The sequence below is a fragment of the Macrotis lagotis genome, chromosome 4 (assembly GCF_037893015.1).
Source record: "Macrotis lagotis isolate mMagLag1 chromosome 4, bilby.v1.9.chrom.fasta, whole genome shotgun sequence".
NCBI lineage: Eukaryota > Metazoa > Chordata > Mammalia > Peramelemorphia > Peramelidae > Macrotis > Macrotis lagotis.
Window position 1 is genome coordinate 102,262,559 of NC_133661.1, and position 24,818 is coordinate 102,287,376.

A 24,818-nucleotide genomic window follows, 5' to 3' on the forward strand; every position below is an offset into this window, starting at 1 on the left:
TTTGATGTTTGCCCTATATTTCTTTTGGTTTGTGTGTGTTGTTTTCTATTAAGTTCAGGTCTTTTTGAAACCGAAAAAGTCATTGACTGTCCTTTTTTTTAAAAAAAAATTGATAATGCTTAATTTTTCTGGGCATGATATTTTCAACAGGAATATTTACTTTCTAACAGAATCCAAATAAGTATCTATTGAGCAATTTGTTCTTTTCCTATATATTTGTTGAAATTCCTAGAAAGGAGTTCTTGTTTCTTCCTACTCAATCCAGTCATTCAGATCACATTGAACTCAGTGTTAGGAATATTCATGCTACCTCCTGAAATATTCTGGTTGGAGACAATTTTATTGGTCCACAGTCTAGGGCTAAGCTGCCTAGAATCACGCTAACTCTTTAAAATTCTTCAACATGGTCCTAGTTTATGAAAGAAAAAACACTTCTAAGAAGTCACTTAGACTCTGGAACAGGAAATGCCCAGTTGGAATTTATTAAATGCAAAATTTAGCAAAAAAACATTTTCTAAAAGACAAAAAATAGAATTCCACTTGAATTTGTTCCATGTGGCCCCAGTTAAAGGGCTCCAGAATTCTGTTATGAATTGCTCTCACCTAGAAAGGTACATCCATAGGATGGTACTTGGGAATATCACAGGGACTCCAGGGAAACTGAAAAAGAAAGATGAAGGGCAGTACTCTTATATGATGCAATATGTGCTTCTATCCACTGTTTCCTTATTCTATCTTTGCCTTGTAACTACTAAGGAGATCTTCCCCATGGAGTCTACCCTCTTCATTTTAGAGAGATAATTTCAGATTGTAAGATGATATACAGATGTGAGACACTAAATATTGCTCCCATCAACATGATGTAGGAAGCATAAGCATTATCCCACTTTTGACCTTCTTTTATTCTCTGGTACAAATTTTAAAAAAGTGTTTCAATGACTTTTTTTCTGTAACTATCATCAGTTCCCTTCTATTTTCCAATTCTGTTCCCACTGGAAAAAGAAAAAGAATACCCTTATAACAAAAATGCATGGTAGTGCTCACTAAAATGAGAAATCTAGAGAAAACTAACATAGCCCTTACACAAAGACAGCACACAAATTCATGCAGTCTTTAACATTTTCAGATATAATGACAATAAAGTATATATACTTATTGTATGTAGAATATGTATTGTATTGTATTCTATACATACATGATATATAACATGATATCTTCCTCTATCTCTTTATATTTATATATCTATATATTTTCCCTCAACCAATTTATTAAGTAATTATGTTCTAGACATGGGTTCTTAAATGTTTTGTGTCATGGATCTAATTTATTAAATACATGAAATACATTAGAAAAGAAACCAGTTATATTGAAATGCATTTATCAAAACACATACCCAAAAAAAACACATTTAGAGACCCCCAGGTTAAGAATCCTGATTCTAGATTACAAAAGCAAAAGCTCACATTCTTTGTTTTCAATGTACTTACTATCTATTTTGGAGGAAAAAAACATGTATATCCAAGGACATATAAAACAGTTGATTTTAAGAAACTAGGAACTAGAGATAGAAAGTATTATTAAAGTTTTCATGTGGAAGGTGACATCTGAGTTAAATCTTAAAGGAAGTTAGGATTTCTAAGAGGTAGAGGGAAGGAAGGAGTGCACTCCAGGCAAGGGGGACACAGAAACAGCATGTTAAGGGTCACGTATGAGTTATAGCAGACATTGGTAGGTAAGCTATGTGTTGCAGTGAATAGAGAACCAGTTCTGTGGTCAAAATGACCTGAGTTTAGACTTTAGTCACTTGAAAGTTACTAGCTATGTGACCCCGGGCAAATCATTTAACCCTGATTGCCTCGTACCCAGTCATCCTGATTCATATCTGGCAATTGGACCCAGATGGCTCTGGAGGAGAAAGTGAGACTGGTGACTTAGCACAGTTCTCCCCTCACTTAAATCCAGTTCGCCTGCTTGTTATGGCATTACCTCCCTGATATTAAGGTCTTCTTCAAGAATGAAGGGCAAATGGAACACAATTGTTCCATTAGAAACCAGGAGGGATGGGAATTCAAGGAAGCCTGGAAGGATTTGCATGAACTGATGCTGAGCGAGATGAGGAGAACCAGAAAAACATTGTACATCCTAATAGCAACATGGGGGTGATGATCAACCTTGATGGATTTGCTCATTCCACAAGTGCAACAATCAGGGACAATTTGGGACTGTCTGCAATGGAGAATACCATCTGTATCCAGAGAAAGAACTGTGGAGTTTGAACAAAAGACACAAGGACTATTACTTCCAATTTAAGAAAAAAAAACCTGATATCTTATTGTCTGATCTTGCTATCTCTTATAATTTATGTTTCTTCCTTAAGGTTATGATTTCTCTCTCATCACATTCAATTTGGATCAATGTATACCATGGAAACAATGTAAAGACTGGCAAATAACCTTCTGTGGGGGGTGGGGGGAGGGAAGTAAGATTAGGAGAAAAAATTGTAAAACTCAAAATAAACAAAATCTTTTTTAAAAAAGAATAAAGGACAAACATCATCATAGCAGACATGAAGGGAAATAAAGTTTAATAAAGTTGGAAATGTATTTTGGGTTCAAAGTGTGAATGATTTCCATTCCCCAACAGAGGAAAAATTTATATTAGAGCATGAAGACAACCAGGTATCTGGAATTTACTGAGCAGAGTTAACACTGGGTGAAAGATGCATGTAGCCTGGTGATAGAAGGCTTGTCCAAGACAAAAAATATATCTTGCCCTCATTAGAAATTTATTTGGAATAGGAAGGAAAAGGAAAAATAGGCGATAGATAGTAAAGACAAAGGAGGAAATTTTCAATTCATGATTCTGTTTTGGTTTTTGCTATTAATGTATCACTGAAAAGTCCAGGTTAATAAAAACCCTATATGATCATCATGGTCCATTCAGTTCTGCCACCCCAGGAGTCCATAAATATTCTAGATTGCTTTCCAGAATGATTATAGTGATTTACAAGTTCACCAGGAGTCCATAAATACTGAAGAGCTCTGTAGGTCAGTTGGCTAGCCCTTCTCAAGGGAGGATCTATGCTTGCCTCATTTTTTTTAAATTTTAATTTTTATCTTTGGATTTCCCTTGGGATTTGGAATCCCCAAATCCTACTGGGATTTGATTAAACCAATTCACCAGAATATTAGGGCTTCCTGTTTAAGATTATATATATCTATATATCTATATCTATATCTATATCTATATCTATATCTATATATATATATATATATATATATATTTAAATAAACAATTACAATTAATACACTAAAGAAACTTGTGGGTCAACCTCAGTTGCCATTAGCCCGAAATTTCTTATGGACCCTTAATGTCGCTATGTAATCTGAAGCAGAAAAGTGTTCAAGGTCTCTATTTTTAAAAGGTCCACTAGATGATGCATTGCAAAGAGGAATACAGGGCCAAAAAAACCCCACAAACAATACAAACAGTGACTGAAAAGGACCCAACTTTTGTTTCTCTCACGGCTGTTAGGTAACAAAACTGCTTAATACCTTGATAAATTTATTTTCAGGGAATGTACTTGAAAGGAAAGAGATATGATTTTTCCTCTTGCTTTTTTAGGGTAGAATTTGAGCATCCTTTCATCCAATCATACTTTCTTTATAGAGAAATGTAAATCAAAACTACTTCAACTTACATCCAACAAATAGGTAAAGATGTCAAAGGAGGGAATAGTCAATAATGGAAAGGTTGTATGATGATGAACTTGTGAATCATTCTAATCTTTCTGGAAAGCAATCTAGAATTATACAAATAAAGTAGCTAAAATGTCCCAAAATGCTAGTGATAGCTGAACACTGCAACACTGAAATATTCAGAAACCTGGTAAATTAATGCTTGGACATATAAGATGGGTTGCCTACCTTCTGAGCACAGAAGAGTAAATTTGTCTTTCATCTTTCTTGGCAATAAAGTCAATGAGAATGAAAACATGAGAATCTTTCTTGATATCTGAAATGCTATTGAATTACTAGCTCATGATACTAGCATAGAGGAAAAAGCCACAAATCAATCAACAAGCATTTTTCAGTATCTTGTAAATACAGGGCATTGAGATACAAAAATAAAACCTTGTCCTCAAGGAGCTTATATTTTTTTCATGTTAGAAAACCTGGAAATATATACTTCCCAAAAGTACTTCTCAACATTTGGCACTGGCTCCTTTGCTTCATGCCTTTGCATATGCTGTTTATCATGGCTGGATCTGTTTCTGGTTCTTAGAATTCAGATGTCTAGTTTCAGTCAAAGCTTAGTTCAAGTACTATAACTCTATATGAGGTCTTTCCTGCCACCTGCACTCATGGATAGTGCTTCTCCCTAAAGTTCCCTGAAGTAAATATTTCTGTCTACATAAGATAGTATAGGAAGGGTCTTTTAAATGTGTTCTGTAGAGTCTCCTGCTTTCTCATTGAAAGCTAGGACACTTCAGGCTTTTGTATAATTCTGAACAGAGGTATCCTGGAGCTTAAAAGCATTGAAGAAACTGGAAAATAAAGCATAACACTGATGGTGAAGTTCATGTTTTTTTTAAATTTTTAAGCTAAAAGGAGGTGCATTTGGAGGGTAGAGGAGAAGAAGAGGGATTAAAAATTATTCTATGCACCTTTATTTATTTATTGGTTTTTGCAAGGCAGTGGGACTAAGTGACTTGCTCAAGGTCACACAGCTAGGTAATTAAGTCTCTGAGGTCACATTTGAACTCAGATCCTCCTGACTCCAGGGTCAACTGCTCTATCCACTATACCACCTAGCTGCCCCCTTTCCTTCCTTCCTTCCTTCCTTTCTTCCTTTCCTTTCTTTCTTCCTTCCTTCCTTTCCTTCTTTCCTTTCTTTCTTTCTTTCTTTCTTTCTTTCTTTCTTTCTTTCTTTCTTTCTTTCTTTCTTTCTCTTTCTCTCTTTCTCTTTCTCTCTTTCTCTCTCTCTTTCTTTCTTTCTTTCTTTCTTTCTTTCTTTCTTTCTTTCTTTCTTTCTTTCTTTTTCTGGTTTTTGCAAATATTCTATGGATCTTTAGTGGAGTTCTCAGTTGGGTTGCTATTCAAGCCAAGTAGAATTAATGACCATAAGTGGTGCTTGCATTGACCTTTAATCTCTGCCATGTGGAAGGCTACTGCTGAAGTTTAGCCCTTCACCTGTGAGCAAAAAAAAAAAGTGGAGTGGGGGGGGATTAGGTTCCATGTGTCCTTTTGCACTGGGCTGTAATTGAACTTAGTACTTTCCTTTCCCCTAATAATGCAGCTGATAAAGGGTCAATGTGAGATTTCACTATGTTAATGAAACTTTAAATGAGCTTTGAAGGCCCAAAGTTCCAATGTCATCATCTTTAAGGATCAAAAGGTTAGCATTCTCCCAGGAAATATGAAGCCAATATGGTAAGTTGAAAACTAAACTTAGGTAGTTCCCTAAACTGCCTTTCTCCTTCCTTAGGAAAAGGAAGGGACTAAGCATTTATATAGCAGTCACTGTGCTCCATCACTTTTACAAATATCTCATTTGAACCTTGCAACAACCCTTCAATGTGGAGTTATTAACATCATTTTCCAGGTGAAGAAACTGAAGCAAATAGAAGTTAAGTAACTTGTCCAGGATTCCACGATTAATAAGTACCAGAGACTGGTTTTGAATTCAAATCTTTCTGACTCCAGAATCAGTGCCCTATCCACTTGTGCCAACAGCTGAAAACCTTTCTCTAAGACTACTTATTCAGCTGAATGAGAAGGAGACTCATAGTAAGTTCCTGTTGTGGAACAAAGCTTTCTAGCTCTGTGTTATTATTTGTCCATCTGCTTTGGGTTAGGCTAACTGTCCTCGGACTATGACTTTTAAAAGATTCTATGTTCCCATTGCTCTTGGACAGACTGGGATAGCCTATAGTTTGTTCCAACTAGATACAAGGATTCTTTTCCTAAGCACAAAGACAAAGTAACACCTCCCTGATAATGATTGATCACTGTGATTCCCCCAGGAAGCTGGGATCTGAGATGGCCACTTCACTGACCACTCAGTTGACCATAATCCAATTTTATTTTATGCAGGAAGGAAGCCTTGCTCAAGCACAACCATGTTTTTTGAAAAGACCTATTGATTACACAGATTGCAAATAAAACAGAGCAAGCTTGATTTTCTGGGACCTTTGAAAACCTTGCTCTTTTTTTCATCAGGTGACTCCAAAGAGCAATTTGTGGAATCTTACATGTGGGATTTAAAATTACATGGGAATATCTCCAAAGTTTAATCTCTTTGGAGTTGCCCACAACTAGAAAAGTTCTAATAATAAATGTCATGGTAATCATATGAGGTTTGAGGGTGCATGACAAAGTTAAATTTCTTTAAAGAAATGGGCAAATTTGAAAGATAACCCAAAGAGAAAGCTTATTTAGGGGAATTTTCCTTCCAACTACTATAGAGACTGTCACTAGGCTGTAATCATTCAGAAACACTTTGAGACCATGCTGTTTTTCTCACCTGTGATAATGAAGGTAGAAATATGTATTTAAAGCTTGAGACATTGTTCACATGGGGAAAACATATTGATCTTTATGTAAAAAGGAGCTTTCTGACTGTAAACTATCTTTGCCCAGGGCACAGTTGGGATGGAGGTTTCCACCTTAAATGGTTATAGTCACTTGATTATGCATATCCCCAAACCAGTCACCTTTAATAGTCAAGCTTCTAGAAAACAATGTTAGAAGTAGGTTTCAAATTCAAGTATCCTTCCTATTCACCAAGAATCTGCTAAATTGAAATTCTTTCCTACCTTTCCTAGTGTGAAAGTGTTTTGAATTTACAAAGTCTTTGTACCTTTTTTCCTCTTTTGGTTTTCAACTCTGAGCAGATGGCAGAACAATTAATGTTTCTAGTTTTCAGATGAGAAAATTGAGGTTCAAAGAAAGCAAGTGGCTTCCTGTAAGGGTTATCATATTGAGTACAGTGAAAGCAAGTGTGATAGAATGAAATCAACAGTAGATTTGAAGTTAGAACATTGGCTTTTAAATTCCAGCATGGTTTCTTATTATCTGTTATGATCTCTTGCAAGTTATTTCCCTTTCCTTTAGGCTTAAGTTTCCTCATTTGATGACCTAGATGACCTCTGAGGTAACTGAATTCTCTAATCCTCTGATCAGCCTGGGATGGAGACTATTGCCCTTCCTTTCTAAGAGGAAAAAAGCAAACTTGAGTGTTTCAGATCTCTTCAGTAAAAGAAGTCAGGGAAAATTCTCCATCATATTAAGGGTTGTATCCAGGAGAGGGAAGTTCTAGGCAATCACAGTATGACCATATGATTCTTTTTTACTGAACCCAGTCCAAGAGGATGAGTATGCTTTCCCCACAGCATTGCCTCCTAAAGACGGATCAAGTTAAGTCACACACAATTTCCTAAGAGTGACTGCCTTGGTAGAGGGGAAAGTTGGCTTGTAGACTATTAATCCTTAAATACCTAAGATTATTAAATGCCTGTGAGATATCTCCTCTAAAACCTTTTGCTTTGGAGTTTACAAAAAAAGAGTCAAAAAATAATCAAACAAGAATACTTGTGATTGGAGAAATGTCCAAGTCAGACCTCTTGCATTAGTCCAACAGACTAAGGTATCATAGAAACAAGAGAAAAAGGGACCAACTCTGGTGTCAGAGGACTTGGTGTCAGCTACCTCCTATTCTACCTCCTTTCAAATTCTGTCTCCTCTGTTTGCTACATGTGACCCCAGTTAAATCACTTGATCTCATTTTCCTCATCAATAATATGAGAGTTGGACCCAATGGCATCTGAGACCTCTTCCAATTCTAGTTTGATGATCCTATGGACTGCTGGATAAAATTAGTACTGAAAAGGCCAATACTTTTAGAATTCTATTATTCATTATGGAGCACTCAGCAAACCAAGATCAAGAATCTGAGCTAGAAGAGTGTCTTTGAGGACATATTGTCAGACCCTGTCCCAAGGCAGTTATCCCTTCTTTTGAATCTCTTTTGATCAGATTCAGTAACAGAGAACTCATTATTTCAGCAAGGCATTGTTACATAATTGATAGAATGTTGAACTGGGGAGATTAGCACTAGGTTCAAATTCTATCTCTGATATTACTCTTGGGATTGTAGACAAATCACAACTTCTAAGACCAAGTTTTCTTACCTGTAAAAAATATAGATACAATGGAGTGGCTAGGTGGCACAGTGTACAGAGCACAGGCCCTGGAGTCAGGAGTACCTGAGTTCAAATCCACCTCAGACACTTAATAATTACTTAGCTGTGTGGCCTTGGGCAAGCCACTTAACCCCATTTGCCTTGCAAAAACCTAAAAAAAATATATAGATACAACATGTAGAGCTTGCCTTTCAGAGTTATTAAGGCATAAATGAGGGATTACATATGAGTGCTTTGTGAACTTTAGAGTGTCCTATAAATGCTAGTTATTCACAAGGCAAGTCACTCCATTGATGAGCAACTCTATTAAAAATTAATGTAGAAGAAACTGGGGAATATTATGTTGATTTATAAAAAAGACATAAACCAAAATCTATTTAAAAATTTTATGTGAAAGAACTTCTCAACAAATATTTATTCTGCACCAAACGGGTAAATATTTTGCTAGATACCAGGAGAGGCAAAATTTGGAAAATATCCAGTATATGATATTAACATTAATAATGGAATGTATATATTGCTTTAAAGTTTGCAAAAAAAGTACACATATTATCTCTGATGTATGAGTAACAAGAAATAAGCTAATTTGTCTGCAATGTAGAATGCCTAAAGGAAAATATCATGTAATCAATCTTGAAAGATGTTGGAATTAGAGTGTGAAGGACTTTCTGTGCCAAGATTAAGATTTTGTATTTTATCTTAGAAATAAGTGGCAAGGGAGGAACTAAAACTTGCTCAGTTTTGTGTTTAGGAATTTCAGTGTGGCAGCTATGTGGATTAGAGGTAGAAAGATGAATTAGAAAGATATTAAAATGTTGTCATTCATTTGTTTCAGTCATGTTTGACTTTTCATGACTTCATTTGGGCTTTTCTTGGCAAAGATGCTGCAGTGGTTTGCCATTTCCTTTACCAACTCATTTTATCAATGGATAACTGAGTAAAACAGGATGAAGTGACTTGCCCAGGGCTGGACTACAGTAAGTGTTTAAGGCTGAATTTGAATTCTGGTCTTCCTGACTTCACTGGGTCACCTAGCTATACTCTAGATGAAGGTGGCACAGTGGATAGAGCACTGGCCTTGGAATCAGAAGGACAGAAATTCGAATTTGACCTCAGACACTTGACTCTTACTAGCTATGTAAACTTGGGCAAGTAATTTAACCCTGATCTCCTCACTTCCCTAGTCATCCTAATCCATATCTGGTCACTGGACCCAGATGGTTCTGGAGGATGGTGACTCAACACAGCACCCTCTCACTGAAATTCATTTCACATGTGTGTTACAGTATAATCTCCCTGATGGTCTTCTTCCAATAATGAAGGACAAACATTATTAAATGAAAAGACGTGATTAGGTTCTAAACTAGGGTCATTGTATTAAGTAGAAACTAGAGGATGCTTTCAAGACCTTGTGGAGATATAAAATGACAGGAATGTCAAAATGACAGAAGTTGTGCAGCTGAGTGACTGGAAAGACAACAGAGTCACAGAAATAAAGATAGACTTTAGGAGTTCAGAAAATAAGAGTAACATTTGAGACATTGAGTTTGAAATGTTTATAGAATAGCTATCCAGGGGGCAGCTAGGTGGCACAGTGGATAGAGCATGGGAGTCAGGAGTACTGGAGCTCAAATCTGGCCTCAGACACTTAATAATTACCTAGCTGTGTGGCCTTGGGCAAGCCATTTGACCCCATTGCCTTGCAAAAACCTAAAAAAAAAGGAAAAAAGGAAAGATAAAATAGCTATCTGGGTGGAAATGTTTGAGAGGTAATTGGTCATAAAAGACTGAAACTCAGGAGAATTTGGGACTGGATTTATAGATTTGGGTATCATCTGCAGAGATAATTGAACATATAGAAGCTGATGTGATCATGGACTATAGAGAAAAAAAGTCCCAGGATAATGTCTTCAGAGGACACTAGATATTAGGGATTACAACATGGATGATGATCCAAGAAAAGAGCTGAGTTACCAGATAGATAGGAGGAGAACCAATAATAGTGACATGCAAATACTACCAGACAATACCTAGGAATATAAGGAGGTCATTAAATACTCCATTTTTACATGTTCTTTTAGAATGTCTTCTGTTCATCAAATGAATGACCCAAAGAACCATATTGACCTGGACTTTGACTAAACCATCTAATTTTCTATATGGTATTATAACCTAGATACTTGACTCCAACCTGTATTTTTGGTCTCAGGATACATTACTCGGCTTTGTTGTATTTTTATGGTCCAGTTTACATGCTGTTCCTTACATCATTCTGTCTAGTGTCTTCTTGTCTTTGTACTGATTATCCTACAAGACTGAATTATATTCATTCCTCACTTCACAGAATCTGAGAGCCAGAAGGAATCACAGGGGCCATTTAGTTCAACATATATATGAAAAGAACCCTTACTATAACTCACCTAACAAATGGTCATCCAAATTCGTCTTGATAACCTTTTAGCTGGAGGGAATCCCTCACTTCTTGACTTAGTTCATCCCACTTTTGGATAATTCAAATTGTTAGGCTTTGTCTTGACTTCAAGCCTAAATTGGCCTCTTGACCACTTTCATCCTCCAAAACCTTTCTACCTCCAAAACCAGAGAGAGTCTAATTCCTTTTATACATGAGAGTTAAAAATTTATGACCACAATTTTTCATATTTCACCAGTTTCACATCAACTTATTTCTCCAAGCTAAAGATGCTCAATTCCATGAATTGATTCTTATATTTTCAAATTTTTATTTTGACAAGGCAATGGGGTTAAGTGACTTGCCCAAGGTCACACAGCTAGGGAATTATTAAGTGTCTGAGGTCACATTTGAACTTAGATACTCCTGACTCCAGGGCCTGTGCACTGTCCACTGCACCACCTAGCTGCCCCCTATATTTTCAAATCTTAAAGTCCCTAGTTTCTTTCAAGACTTAATTCAAGCACTGCTTTCTACATGATAACTTTCCTGGGATTACTACCCCCCAAATGCTTTTTATTTTGCATATATTCCATACACATTTATAAACATATTGTTTTCTCTTCATAGAATACATGCTCCTTAAAAGCAAGGACCAACGAATTCATCTTTGTATACTGCGAGTCTAACACACAGTTTTTCTTACTAATATTCCACCTCACCTTTGGCTTCTCCAAATAGATGATCTTTTGGATAAAACTTTCCTGAGCTAAAAGTCACATAATCTTTCTGATGAATCAAGAATCCTGAACAAATTATAGCTATGTCTTTGCATATCTATATGTATTGATACAAACATCAGGCAATTTCCTCTAATGCCTCCTTGTGGTGTGAAGATGAGCTCCCAAAAAGCTGAAAAAGTATTCAGTATGGACTGAGATTAATCTGTGTTCTTCTTTTCTGAAGGGCAGCTAAGCCCTTCAGTGCTGAGGGATACATTCACCACTGGGCTCATTATTTCCCTTTCTAATCCCGCTCACCAGCATAATTCATGAAGGGTATAATAAATATGGGGGGAGCACCAAAAATGATAGAATTTTTTGAAGTTACAAGTACAGCATAGATACACACACACACACACACACACACACACACACACACACACACACACACACACACACCTTTTACCCTTTGTACCTTCCTATAAACACATTTTACTACAAGTTCTGATAAGATGGATGTTGCTTTTATACTCAGAGAAGTTAAGAATATTAGATAGAACTGGTGAGTCATCTAATGATTTTAAAGTCCATATTATTATAAGTCATCAACATATGTCTTCAGAGTCCTATTACCAAAGTTAATATTGCTTCACTACCAAACTGCCTACCAGCTGGAAATTTTAGGTCCTGGAACCATAACAGATTTTACAAAGAAATTTTCATATCTCATCCACATACCAAGAAGATAAGCAGGAAAGCAATAATAAACTAATATCTAGCACTTTACATAAATTCTCATTGTATTTTTATCATTACAACATTCTGGTGAGGTAAGAACTATTATTATCCTCATTTTATATATGAGGAACCTGAGTCCAAGAGCTTATTATTAGAGCTACACAGCTAAGCCAAATCCTAAGGCAGGATTCAACTCAACTTTCCATGGCTCCAAGTACAGTCCTCTATCAATTAAATCACCAATTGCATTTATATTTTTAGCTAACTAAAAACAGTGAACTCTGAAATCTGAGGTGCTTGGCAGCTAATGGCCCATGGAAAATTTGAAATACAGAATGTTACCATTATTGATTATAAATCCGGATATGATTTGGTCAAAATTTATCCTGAAACAAAATCATAATGCAGTTTCATTTACAATGAGGGATGTTCCATTAGGATAATTGGGGTAACATTTGTATCATTAAGACAATATGATAAGATCAGAAAACTTAAGTTCACATCAAGTTGCTTCACCTCCGTACCAGTTTACTAATCTATAAAAATAATATTCACCTCCGGTGGTTGTTGTATGGATCAAATGATAATTATTGTAAAGTACTTAGTACATGCACTCAGTAAGCACCATGTAAATGTTTGTAAATGTAAGTACTCTATAATGGTTTTGAATGCAATCAGGATAGAACATGAAAAGTGATAAAAATGAACAGTTCTCCATGCAAGAAAATTTGGAAATGAATTCGACCAGGGACAGGTAGGTGGCATAGTGGGTAGAACACTAATCCTTGAGTCAGAAGGACCTGATTTTAAATTTGGCCCCAGATACCTGACATCAATTAGCTGTGTGACTCTAGGCAAATCACTTAATCCCAATTGCCTCAAAATAACAAATAAAATCAAAGGAAAATCATTGATGTCATCTGACTGGTAATAGATTTTGTTTCATGTTTTAAAGATATGATATTGTATATGTTTTTATTGTGTTCCTAAAATTTTTTTCTTGTACTGAGAAATTCGATAACACAATGTATCAATAATGCTGCTAGAAAAGACAGTTCTTTTAATCTACATGCTGTTAAATTATGAATTAAACTGTTAAAAGAATGTAGTCAAAATGTTTGAAAACATAATTATTTAACGGGGGTATTTTTTTATTCTAAAGTAGATGAATAATTATTTGATTATCACTTATGAAAATTCTGAAATTGTATATGTTAAAAATAATATTAATTGAAGTTGCATCTTTGTAACCAATTTAGACCCAGGAGATCTTAGAATCAATTTTGCCTTAATAGGTTTGTAGGAAACACAAATTGGAGACTTACAATGACCACAGATTTTCTGGGACCTGAGTCAACTATTATGTATTCATTGTATGTATGAATCTTCAGAATGTGGTTATTCTAAATTTCTAAAGGAAAAATAAAATGTCTTTATATGTGCTCATTGTTAACTATTATTATAACATGAGAAAAGTTAAAATAACTTAGCCCTGAACTATAGTTACTGAAATTTTGTTATTTGAGGTAAAATCTCTTGGGATGAAATTTAGCATTGTTTTATAACTTACTTTTAGATATAATTATCTGAATTGTCATTAAGCCTATAATTCACCATTCAAAAGGTGAATCATATGCTGCCCAAAGCCTGAGATCAGCTTCTGTGGTCTGAGAACAGCCTCTGGTAGTATCTACCCCTTGGGAAAATTAAAGGGAATGACCTTGCACAGGCAAAGTTAAGATATTCTAGACTCATTTTCTCATTGTGTTCATTTTATTCATTTTTATTTTCTTTCTGAACAGGAAATTTTCTCACCAGAATTAAGTAATTCTGGGTCTGGCTATGATATCTTGCAAATAATATAAAACTTAACTGCATGACTGAGTAATAACTATGACTCTTACTTGGAATCAAATAGAGCTAAAGGAGGTTTTCCCTCTCCCCCCAGTTAAATAGTTTATATCAGGTCAGATTGTTTCTTTGAAGGGACAGTTTTGATATTGTCATAACCATACCTCTCCTTTATCCTTTCATAGGAAATTTCTATGAACAAGGCAGGTGAATAGTGGAAGTTTTTGTTATTACAATACTAAATCTATTCATTATACATTAATAATAAACATCTGTGTTACTGTAATGGGACTTAGGAATGAAAGATCTTACTATTTTTTATATTTTTATCTTACTGTATTTGTGGTCAAATCTATATCCTATGTAACTAAGTAAATGAGTTCTTATCTTTGTCATCATCTTACTAATAGTTATATATTCATGTATTAGAGTAGGACCTTAAAGCATCTAATTTTTTCAAGATTATATGAGGTATGTGTGTGTGTGTATGTGTGTGTGTGTTCTCCAACATATGTTCTCAAAATTTGGTTAAGATTTTTACATGTAGAATTTCATTGATAATTATAATAATTTTAAACCATATCCATTTTTTTCATTTTGATGTCCCTGACCTATAATATTAAGAGACAGAGGGACTTATCTTACAAATCACTCTCATGCATTTGTTTATTTTTTAATAAAAGAAAGATTTTATTTATTTTGAATTTTACAATTTTCTCCTTAATATTTTTTTACAATTTTTTTACAATTCCCCACACACACAGAAGGCAGCCTGTTAGTCTTTACATTGTTTCCATGGTATACATTGATCTAAGTTGGATGTGATGAAAGAGAAATCATTGGATTTTTTTTTTTATTAAGATTCTTCCTTAAGAGTCTTGATGGCATTGTACATATCAGGTACAGGCTTTAGGTAAAAATAAAAAGAGCAAGTGGTCTCTGAAATATAAGGTGAATTATGAATTCCTAATTAGTTGTTATTTTTTATAACTGTTAATAGTGTTAGATCCATAAAATTTAAGTTAGTTTTCACCACATGAACTAGTTACTGGAAAAGCAAATTTAGGATATTGTACTAAATTGTACTGAGGCTTGCTGCTGGCAGATTTTAGCTGAATTACCTAGGTATCTCTGTAAGTACCTTGGAAAGAGAGAAGCAGAACTACTAGAAGGAACTTCCTTCAGAGCTGCTCTGAGAACAGACCCATTCTAGAATGTTCGAGGGAAAATATTTCTAGGGACTAGACTATTACATAGAACACCTGGGACTCAAGATGATACATGCTGATTAAATGAGCATTGAGAGTAAAATACCAAGTTATAAGGAGACTTGATATTATTTGATATTGATGATTATTATTGTATTTTTCCGACTTTTTTGTTTGTTTATTTCATGGTATTTATTTTTACTGAGTTTTCTCTGTGACTTTGAAGATATATAAATCCCCCCTTCCATCTTATAGCTACTAATGCTTCCTTAAATTGATTTGGCATGAGCAGCATTCATTAGGATGATACAGTTGAGGATTGTTGTTCAATTAAGTCATATTCAAATATTTGGCAAATATATTGGAATAGTTTACTATTTCCTTCTCCATCTCATTTTACAGATAAGGAAACTGAAACAAAGAAGGCTAATTGATTTGTCCCGGGTCACACAGACCCTGGGTCTGGGGTCAGTTTTGAATTCAGGAAGATGAGACTTTCTAACTCTAGGTCCACCACTCTATCTACTCTACCGTCTAAATGTCTAATAATAATTTGTTAGCTATTAATAATATACAAGGAACCTGAGTCCAAATGTGGCCTCAGACACTTAATAATTGCCTACCTATGTGACCTTGGACAAGTCACTTAATCCCATTGCTTTAAATAAAAACTAAAATACACAAATACACACACACACACACACACACACACACACACACACACACACACATATATATGTATATATTATATATATCATATATATATGGAAAAAACTTCCCATATCCTTCAATTCAGTGATTCTGCTACTGAGATTATATCACAAAAGTCACTAAAGTCATATTTAATATATATTTAAATCTTCCAAGCAGCATTCTTTTTAAGCAGTAAAGAGGTAGAAACAAAAAACTATAGTATGTGAATGTAGTGATATATTATCATACAGTTAAAAACTATGACTATGAGAAATCCAGGAATATATAGGAAGATTTGTACACACTGATGAGGAACAAGAACAACAGAAGCAAGATAAAATACACAGTGGCTACATAATTACAGATAAAAAGAAACACATTTAACTTTGAGTTATTGAAAAATCTGTGAGAGTATTAGAGAAGAGAAAACGTACCATACCTCTTGCCACTAAGACAGAGAGGCTGAGGGCTACTTTTAACAAGGATACAGTTTATTTGATCTAAAACAGTTCCTGAATCAGATGACTTTGTTTAATTGTTTTTCTCGGCAAAAAGGAAGGGTGGGGTCATAACAAATATGATAGAAAAACAAAAGGGATTCAAACATTTAAGTCATCATACTACTAGTTCTGCAATAGAAGGAAGAAAAAAGAAAATAAAGATCAAGGGAAAAGATGGTGATGAGAAAGTCAGGAAGTGATTCTGTTACAGAGGTCAATTCTGTGATTAAAGACATCAGCCTCTGAGATTTTTTTTTTTCCAGGAAAAATAATTGAGTCCTAAGAACAAAGAACAAAACATCAGTAGATGTAGATCTCAAAATCTTCCTCCTACTCTGAACACGAGGTAGCTCAGCTAGCTCTTAATATTGAACGTGCAAAAAACCACTACTGTTCCAAAACTACTTTTGAGAAAAGGTCAAACAATAGAGTCCAGGTCAGTTACAGCAGCAGTGAAGAAGTTCCTAGAACAGGTGAGGGAAGCAGAGCTCCCTGGAGAACAAGTAACACCCTCTTTCACAGTCACAGCCTACTTTGAACTACCTAACTGGATTTTCACCTCAGGCCTTTTTAGATTTGTGTGAAGAGGCTCACTCTCTAAGTACAGAACAAACCCCTGACCGCTTTAAAGGAAGTGTTAATGATTAAGGCTCTTGAAGGAAAGGAATTCTTATTTAGCTGACTGCTTCCCTGGCTTTCCCTGAGGATCAAGGAGTTGTTTAAAGGGTTGTGATATATGGGTCCTAGAATTATGTAAAAAATAATTAGAGCCTCAAATGACTTTGAGAAAATTAAGAAGATAGTAATGTGAAGACACAAGACATGGCTGCAGTGGTTTCCAAGTCTAGGTAGTTAGAACCTCCCCTCCAGCCCTTATCCCAAATTTAAGGCTCCAATTACTTGTTTATGTTGATTTTCAAACACTAAGTACATACTCAAGTCTAGCAGGATGGGGAAATCCTCCAGATCAGAGGTGATTTATTTATTTGAATTCATACCTGTAGTGATTTCTAGTTCTCAACTTTTTGCTGTAATATTTTACTTCCTTTAGATTATTTTAGTAAAAGTTCTGATAATGAAAGAGTTCTATTAATTAGTGACATTTAATTAAAAGTTCTAGAGAATATTGTACACATTAACAGAAATACTGTAGTATGATCAACTATCAATGATATTCATTCTCAGCAATACAATCATGTAAGACAATCCAAAAGAAATGATGAAAAATGCTATCCACCTCCAGAGAAAGAGTTGATGAACTCTGAATGGAGGTTGAAGCATAGGTTTTTCACTTTCTTTTTTTGTTTGTTTGTTTATTTTTTCCCCTTTGGTCTGTATCTTCTTTCACAACATAGCTAATTTGGTAATAAGCTTTATATGATTGAACATGTATAACTGAGGTGACAGAGGGAGGGAGAAAATTTGAAATTTAAAAATTAAAAAAATTAATGTTACAAATTGTCTTTACATGTAATTGGGAAAATATTATTTTAAAAATATTCTTTTGGTAGTAATCTCTGAATCATTCATACAATAATTATTTATCATGTGCTAGGCACTGTGGTTACAGAGACAGCACTAAATTTTCCTTATCCTCAAGGAACTTAGTGGGGTTAACAACCTGTGCACATTTAAATAAATGCAAAATACAATCAATCCTCTACATGTGAGCATTTAAGTTTCAGGATGTCACACATTCCTGCAATTTTATTAGCAACCTCATTTTCACTTTCATTTTTGAACCAAGTACCGTCACAGTTATTTGCAGTAAAGAAAAAAAGTGAGAAGCTTGCTTTATGCAAGTTTGAACTACTGGTTGCTTCACTGATCTTGTTCATCCTATAATTGAGAGTAAAGAACTTCCCGTGTATTTGTGGCATATTTTTAATGTTTGTCTTAAAAAATTTTTTTTGTGTTGCAATTATTCCTTCAAAGCATAGTGTAAGTCCTTTAGGCTCCAAGCCCAAGTGTGCAAAGTCAGTGATTCTGCTTAGTGAGAAAATAAAGATGTTGAGATAAATTTCCTGTTAGAATGTCTGCAGTCTTTGTTCTCAGGAATTTGGTCTTAATAAATATGCTATTTGTGATATAAATATACTATTTGTGATATTAAAAAGGAGGAAAGGATAGATTGCATGTATTATGAAAAGTGAATATTATCTGAAGTAAATTTTTTTTTTAGGTTTTTGCAAGGCAAATGGGGTTAAGTGGCTTGCCCAAGGCCACACGGCTAAGTAATTATTAAGTATCTGAGACTGAATTTGAACCCAGGTACTCCTGACTCCAGGGCCATCCACTGCACCACCTAGCTGCCCCTGAAGTCAAATTTTTTAATTGAGATGGTAACACAAAAGTTCACAAAATTCTAGGGAAGTACTAGTGAGAAAAATATTTTGGACTTTTCTAGTACTACATTCAATGGTGACATACTAAAAAGTTCATACTTTGTTATAAAGAACTATTTTTAATGTTATTTTATGTTATTTTTTCAATTGCATGCAAAGAGTTTTCAATATTCATCTTTTTGTAAGCTTTAAGTCTACACTTTTCTCTCTTCCTCCTTTCTCTCCCTTCTCTCCATGACAGAGAGTAATCTGATAAATATTATACTTGAATAATCATATTTAACATAGAAAGGTGTATTTTCATTCCTCTAGTGAAAGATTACAGTTTTGGTGGTGGCAGAAACCTAATTCCCTATTTTCTATAGGTTCAATGTATTAACACTTGCCTTTCTGACTTACACACTATTTCCTAGGAATGGTATCTTATTAAAGTTGAAGATTAATTCTATAAGTGAAGCTAATACAAAGGCATATTTATGTACTCTGTAGAAGAAAATCATTAGTAAAACTCCTCCTTTGAGGAGTAACAATTGCATCACCAATGGTATAAGAAGAATGACATAGTAATAACTTTCCACAGAACTCTTGTTCTGATTGCAATGTGTATATTGAAGCCAGTGAACTTTTTACCAGGATTAAGGTTTTAAAGAAAAGGACACATGGATGTTTCATGTTTTACCAATTGGCTATAGCCAGAGAATCCTAGATAAGTATGAGGTTAGTTAATATTAGGTTCTATGAGAGGCAGAGATTCTGAGATTGGATGGAAAAGCATAAATGACCAAATTTGATCCAGAAGATGACAACCCAAATTCTCTAAAAAATGTTCTCATGGTATAGTGGATGACTTGCTAAAAAGCTCAGACATGGGGCGGCTAGGTGGTGGAATGGATGGCCCTGGAGTCAGGAGTACCTGGGTTCAAATCTGGTCTCAGACACTTAATAATTACCTAGCTGTGTGGCCTTGCCACTTAACCCCATTGCCTAGCAAAAAAAAAAAAAAAAACAAACCTAAAAAAAAAGCCTAAAAAGCTCAGACAACCTGGGTAATATAATACTGATTCCCTATTAGGGAAGCAATTGGCCATCAATGGACAGACCCACCTCTGTCACTCATTTGCTATGTGAATTTCAGCACGGGACCCTCAATCACATCTGACTTTTGAAAAGTTCAGACTATGGTCCTATTTGACATTTTATGATTCAATAGCATTGATTGGTTGTAGTAAAATGGAAAGAGAGCTGACCTTGAGGCAAGAAAGACCTGGTTTCAAGCCCTACCCCAAATTTTCAACCTTTCAGAGCTTTAGAAAACTAAATTGTAGTAGAGACCTACTTTGGTAGAGAGTAGCTATTCATTGGAAGTTCCCTATGCCAGTTCCTATCTGTTTAGCCTTGGCAAATCACCTAAATTCTTTGAGCATTACTGTCAGGATCAAATGAAATAATGTACTTTATAAAGCAAGATACTATGTAGCTACCATTATAGAGTGGGGAAGTCCAGGAAAATTAAGAGTTAAAGGATAGATAACGATTATCGGCTATTTTTGTATCTACCCGTGTCCACTTGTTTGAGTGAAAAGAGGAAATGAATGAACTTGCAGATGAAGATCTATATAGTGCTGAAAGGAACTCCAGAGGCAGTGTAGTATTTGAACTTCAATACCATTATGTATTTAGAATGTAAAGTTCTTGAGGACCAGGAACGCTTTTTTTTTTCTTTTTATCTCCATTGATTTTTTTTTTTTGTTGTTGTTTTTTAAGGCGTTTTTTTTGCAAGGCAAATGGGGTTAAATGGCTTGCCCAAGGCCACACAGCTAGGTAATTATTAAGTGTCTGAGACCAGATTTGAACCCAGGTACTCCTGACTCCAGGGCCAGTGCTCTATCTACTGCGCCATCTAGCCGCCCCTTATTTCCATTGTTTAGCATAGTAGTTGCTTAATAAATGCTTATTGACTGACTGTCTTTTCAGATTTTCCTATAATTTTAGGCATGGCTAGAGAATCTGTCCTTAAAAAGAACCTACAATTGTGTATTTATATACAAAACTATATATTTGTATACATTTTGTATATACAAAACATACATTTGTATCTATATACAAAAGTTTATATACTGATTTTCTATATATCATTTCATTTGATCCTCCTAATAGCCCTGGAAGATAGGTAAAGGTATCATTATCCCCATTTGACATATGCATACATAGACTCAGAGAAATGAAATAGATTTTCTTTAAAAATCAGGGCTGCTGATGAGAGTTTTTTCTAAGAACTCAGGGTTTCTCACTTCAAGAACTCAGAACTCTAAGGACTTAGTTTCTTACTTCCAGAGCAAAACTGTTAATGCTGATCCACTGTCAGCAGCTTTGGGAATGGATTTACATTGAACCATTCCTACTCTATTGCTGGGTCCTTCTTCTATCTAATAGAATACGTCTACGTAAGATTGACTTGGACCACTACACTCTTACAATTTTTCAAAATATGTCTCACAACTACAAATATTCTGATTTCCTCCCCTCCCCCCAGGAGTGAGAGAGTCTTTGAAAAGCTGAAATGGTTTTTTTATTCTTCATTTCCAGATTAAAAAAAAAAACTGAAGGGAAGACAACCTCAATGACCTGCTCTAGGCCTAGTAATGAAGCGTCATTGTTGGGACTAGGATTCAGGTGGTTCTGACTTCTAACCCCAACCTTTCTTCCTATCTCTGTGTTATGTTGGAACAGTCTCCAGGGAAAAGAAGGGTTCCAGTTAATTAGTGCCACTTAATTAGAAACAAGACACAATCCCCTGAGGGAAGGGGGAGGGGACTCACTGTCATTTAAGCTGCTGGCACAAGCATTTACTGTGGCTCCAACTTCTGAGATGATTTAAGAGTATAAGACAATCCATGGCTCTTAGGATCATTCAGAACCTCTCTCTCAAGTTGGGTTTGTATGGGGGGATGCCCCACTGCCCTATCCACCTAATCCTTATTTTTGTATTTTTTCCCAGCTTGCTGGTCACGTGTCTAGAGGATACTAAGCTCATTGTGGGCTTCCAAGCTCCTTGGAACATCTCACATTCTTTTAGTGCCCAGAGGTTGGGTGCTGCCATCAAGATTGCCATGGAGAAGGTCAATTCTGACCCAGTTTACTTGGGTAACTATACCATGGAGTTCACTTATGTCAACTCATCCTGCAGCGTCAAAGAATCCCTTGATGCTTTTATCAAGCAAGTCCAGAAAGAAAGGATTTCTGCCCTCTTTGGACCAGTTTGCCCAGGAGCAGCAGAGGTGGAGTATGCAATGTTCATGAAATTCTTACTGTGGTGTATTTTTCTGGAAAAGGGAACCTCTCAATGGTGATATTAGTCAACCTGGTGATACTAACCAAAAACTTCTGATAACCAACCATTCCTACAATTCCCCAATAAAAATACCTGGGTGGGTATTTCCATGAGTTTTGAGTTGATTATTATAAAAAATGTTATCTCAGCATTTTCTTTTTTATGAGTCGTAAGTATTTTTTTGGATGTGACCTCTACAGGAATTTATTTTGCTTGACTAGCATTTATATAGTACTTTAAAGTTTGCAAAGTGCTTTTCAAATATCTCCTTTGATTCTCAAAACAAGGTAGGTGCTACTATTAATATATTTTATATATGAGGAAACTGAGGCTAAGATAAATTAAGAGACTTGTCTAAAGTCAAACAACTAGAGTCTATGGTCAAATTAGAATTCAGGTCTTCCTAACTCTAGAACCAGTTTTCTATCCACTTCTGACTAAATATATTGGGAAGGAGATGGGAGACAAAAAAAAAGTTTATTAATTGGAAAAAAAAATAATCAAACCAGATCCAGAGTAATAGTGCCCACTGCTTGTTCTTCTAACTTCTGGTGTAAAGGTTTATTATGAAGAAAAACTAAAAAATATTTTTATAAACATGGTAAGATCATAGCAGTTTAAAATTAGAATGGATCTTTTTTTGGGGGAGCAAGGCAGTGGGGTTAAGTGACTTGCCCAAGGTCACACAGCTAAGTAATTATTAAGTGTCTGAGGCTGAATTTGAACTCAGGTCTTCCTGACTCCAGGGCTGGTGCTCCATCCACTGCACCACCTAACTACCCCCAAGAATGGATCTTAAAGAGCATTTTACAGATGAGAAAGTGGAGACCCAGAACAGGGAGATGATTTAACCAAGATTATACACAACACAAGAGGCTGAACTGGAATTCAAAGCCAGGGCCTCTGTTTTTAAATCCATTGCCTTCACCATTTCACGCTCCCTATTCAATCACTGGTAGTTCATTGTCTGCAACCTTTTATCTTTTCTGATTCTCATGTTCCTCATATAGAAAGTTCAAATAATGATTATAACACTATCCTATCTTCTTTAGGTAATTCTGAAGCTCAAAGAACAAACATACACATACACACACACACATACACACACACACATATTCTTTTCTGAGTTTGTATACAAAGGAAATAGATACATCATATAATATCTCTACTAGCCATATGAGTATTTATACATATATATATGTGTGTGTGTGAAAATGGCATGTATGTATGACAGATATGTCTGAGAACTGAAGACTTGCTTGCATTTCTGCTTAATTGGCATCCTTTAAGGAACAAGTTAATCTTCAAATCTAGCTTCAAAAATAGCTAGATATTCTCAGATAGATGTGCTGAAAACTAGAAGCACATTCATCAATGGGAAAAAACCTAAGAGCTTTTGATTTCCTTTTTATGTATCAAAGGTATGTAAATAGTTGAGAAAAGTATAAATTCCCTCCTTTTCAATTTGATTCCTATATAATGGGAATTATTCACAGAAAAATGAGGTTAAAAATTTGATATTATGCAAATAAAACTTGGGTTTGAAGCCCAAGATTTCAAATCACGTTTTTTCCTATAGGAATGCTTATTCTCTATCACCTTACCACTCAATGTCTCAGTTTCCTATCCTAACCATAAAAATAAAGGTTATTAGATTTTAATTAATTTAAATGCTCATGGCTATTATCCAAATAGGGATAGGGTTTGATCTTGCCAATTGATTTGTTTATCAAGGTGCTTTAGAATGAGGCTTTTATTTAATTATGAATATTATTCATGAAGAAGAGTCCTTTTGACTTCCCAGGTAATTGGCTTGTTGGCTTCACAATGGAACATTCCCATGTTTGGATTTGTCAGGCAAACAACTAGCCTGGAAAATAGATTCTTGTATGATACCTACATGAATCTTGTGTCACCTGTTCAGAAAATGGGGGAAGTACTCCAGGCATTTCTACACTATTTTGGCTGGAAACACATTGGATTGTTTGGAGGGACCTCAAGGGATTCCTCTTGGCATGAAATTGATGAATTGTGGACAACTGTAGAAAACCAACTCAAATTTCATTTTATCATCACTACTCAAGTCAGATACACCAGCAACAACCAAACTCTCCTGCAAGAGAATCTCCAGCAAGTTACATCTACTGCCAGAGGTAAGGAGGGTGGTGTTAGGTTTGGGAGAGGGGAAGGTTGTTATTTCTAATATTTGGTCAAAAGAGATATGTATTTAGCAAGCAAAGAGTTTTTTATTTTCAGAAAAGTGAAAAATACTGAAATATACTTTAAAAGGCTCAGATTAATGCAATAACTAAATGCGACATCTACACATATGTATACAAACAATATATAATCAGTCCTCAATTTTAATAAAACCTTTGATTTTTCCTGAAGTCAAATCCTGATTTTTTTTATTGAAATGCCTTCCAAATTACAATCTCTAAACGTTTTCCAGGAACTTGCTCAGTTTAATATTAGTATTTAAATTATATGTGCTTGTACTTTCATTTCTGACATGAATTATAATTTAGTTATATTTAAATAGGTAAAAAGTATATTTTAGATAATTTTTGTAAAGCAGTCCTCATTTCATTTGTATCATATTTATGGGATATTCCCTCTTAAAAGTTAATATTCCTAGTGAAGTCCTCTCAGGGTTAAAAATCATTAAAACAAAGACTCTTCAATATAAAAAGCAATGTTACATTTTTTCTTTCTGTTTTGTTTTTGTTTAAACTGATGAGCTCTATAGGCTATGTCCAATGGGAAGAAGTACCATATGTAGCATTCAGAACCTTTCCCTTCCTTTACTCTACTAAA

General features: G+C 35.1%; 1 protein-coding gene across 1 annotated transcript in view; it reads left to right on the forward strand.

Annotated features, from left to right (window-relative positions):
- The first annotated feature begins 12,759 nt into the window (after window positions 1-12,759).
- LOC141522702 (guanylate cyclase 2G-like) overlaps window positions 12,760-24,818 on the forward strand; it is a 95,571-nt gene continuing 83,512 nt past the window's right edge. Inside the window, exons 1-3 of the mRNA XM_074236203.1 lie at window positions 12,760-12,827; window positions 21,669-21,948; window positions 23,806-24,154. Of these exons, the coding sequence (XP_074092304.1) occupies window positions 12,760-12,827; window positions 21,669-21,948; window positions 23,806-24,154 (697 nt within the window). The remainder of the gene's footprint in view (window positions 12,828-21,668; window positions 21,949-23,805; window positions 24,155-24,818) is intronic.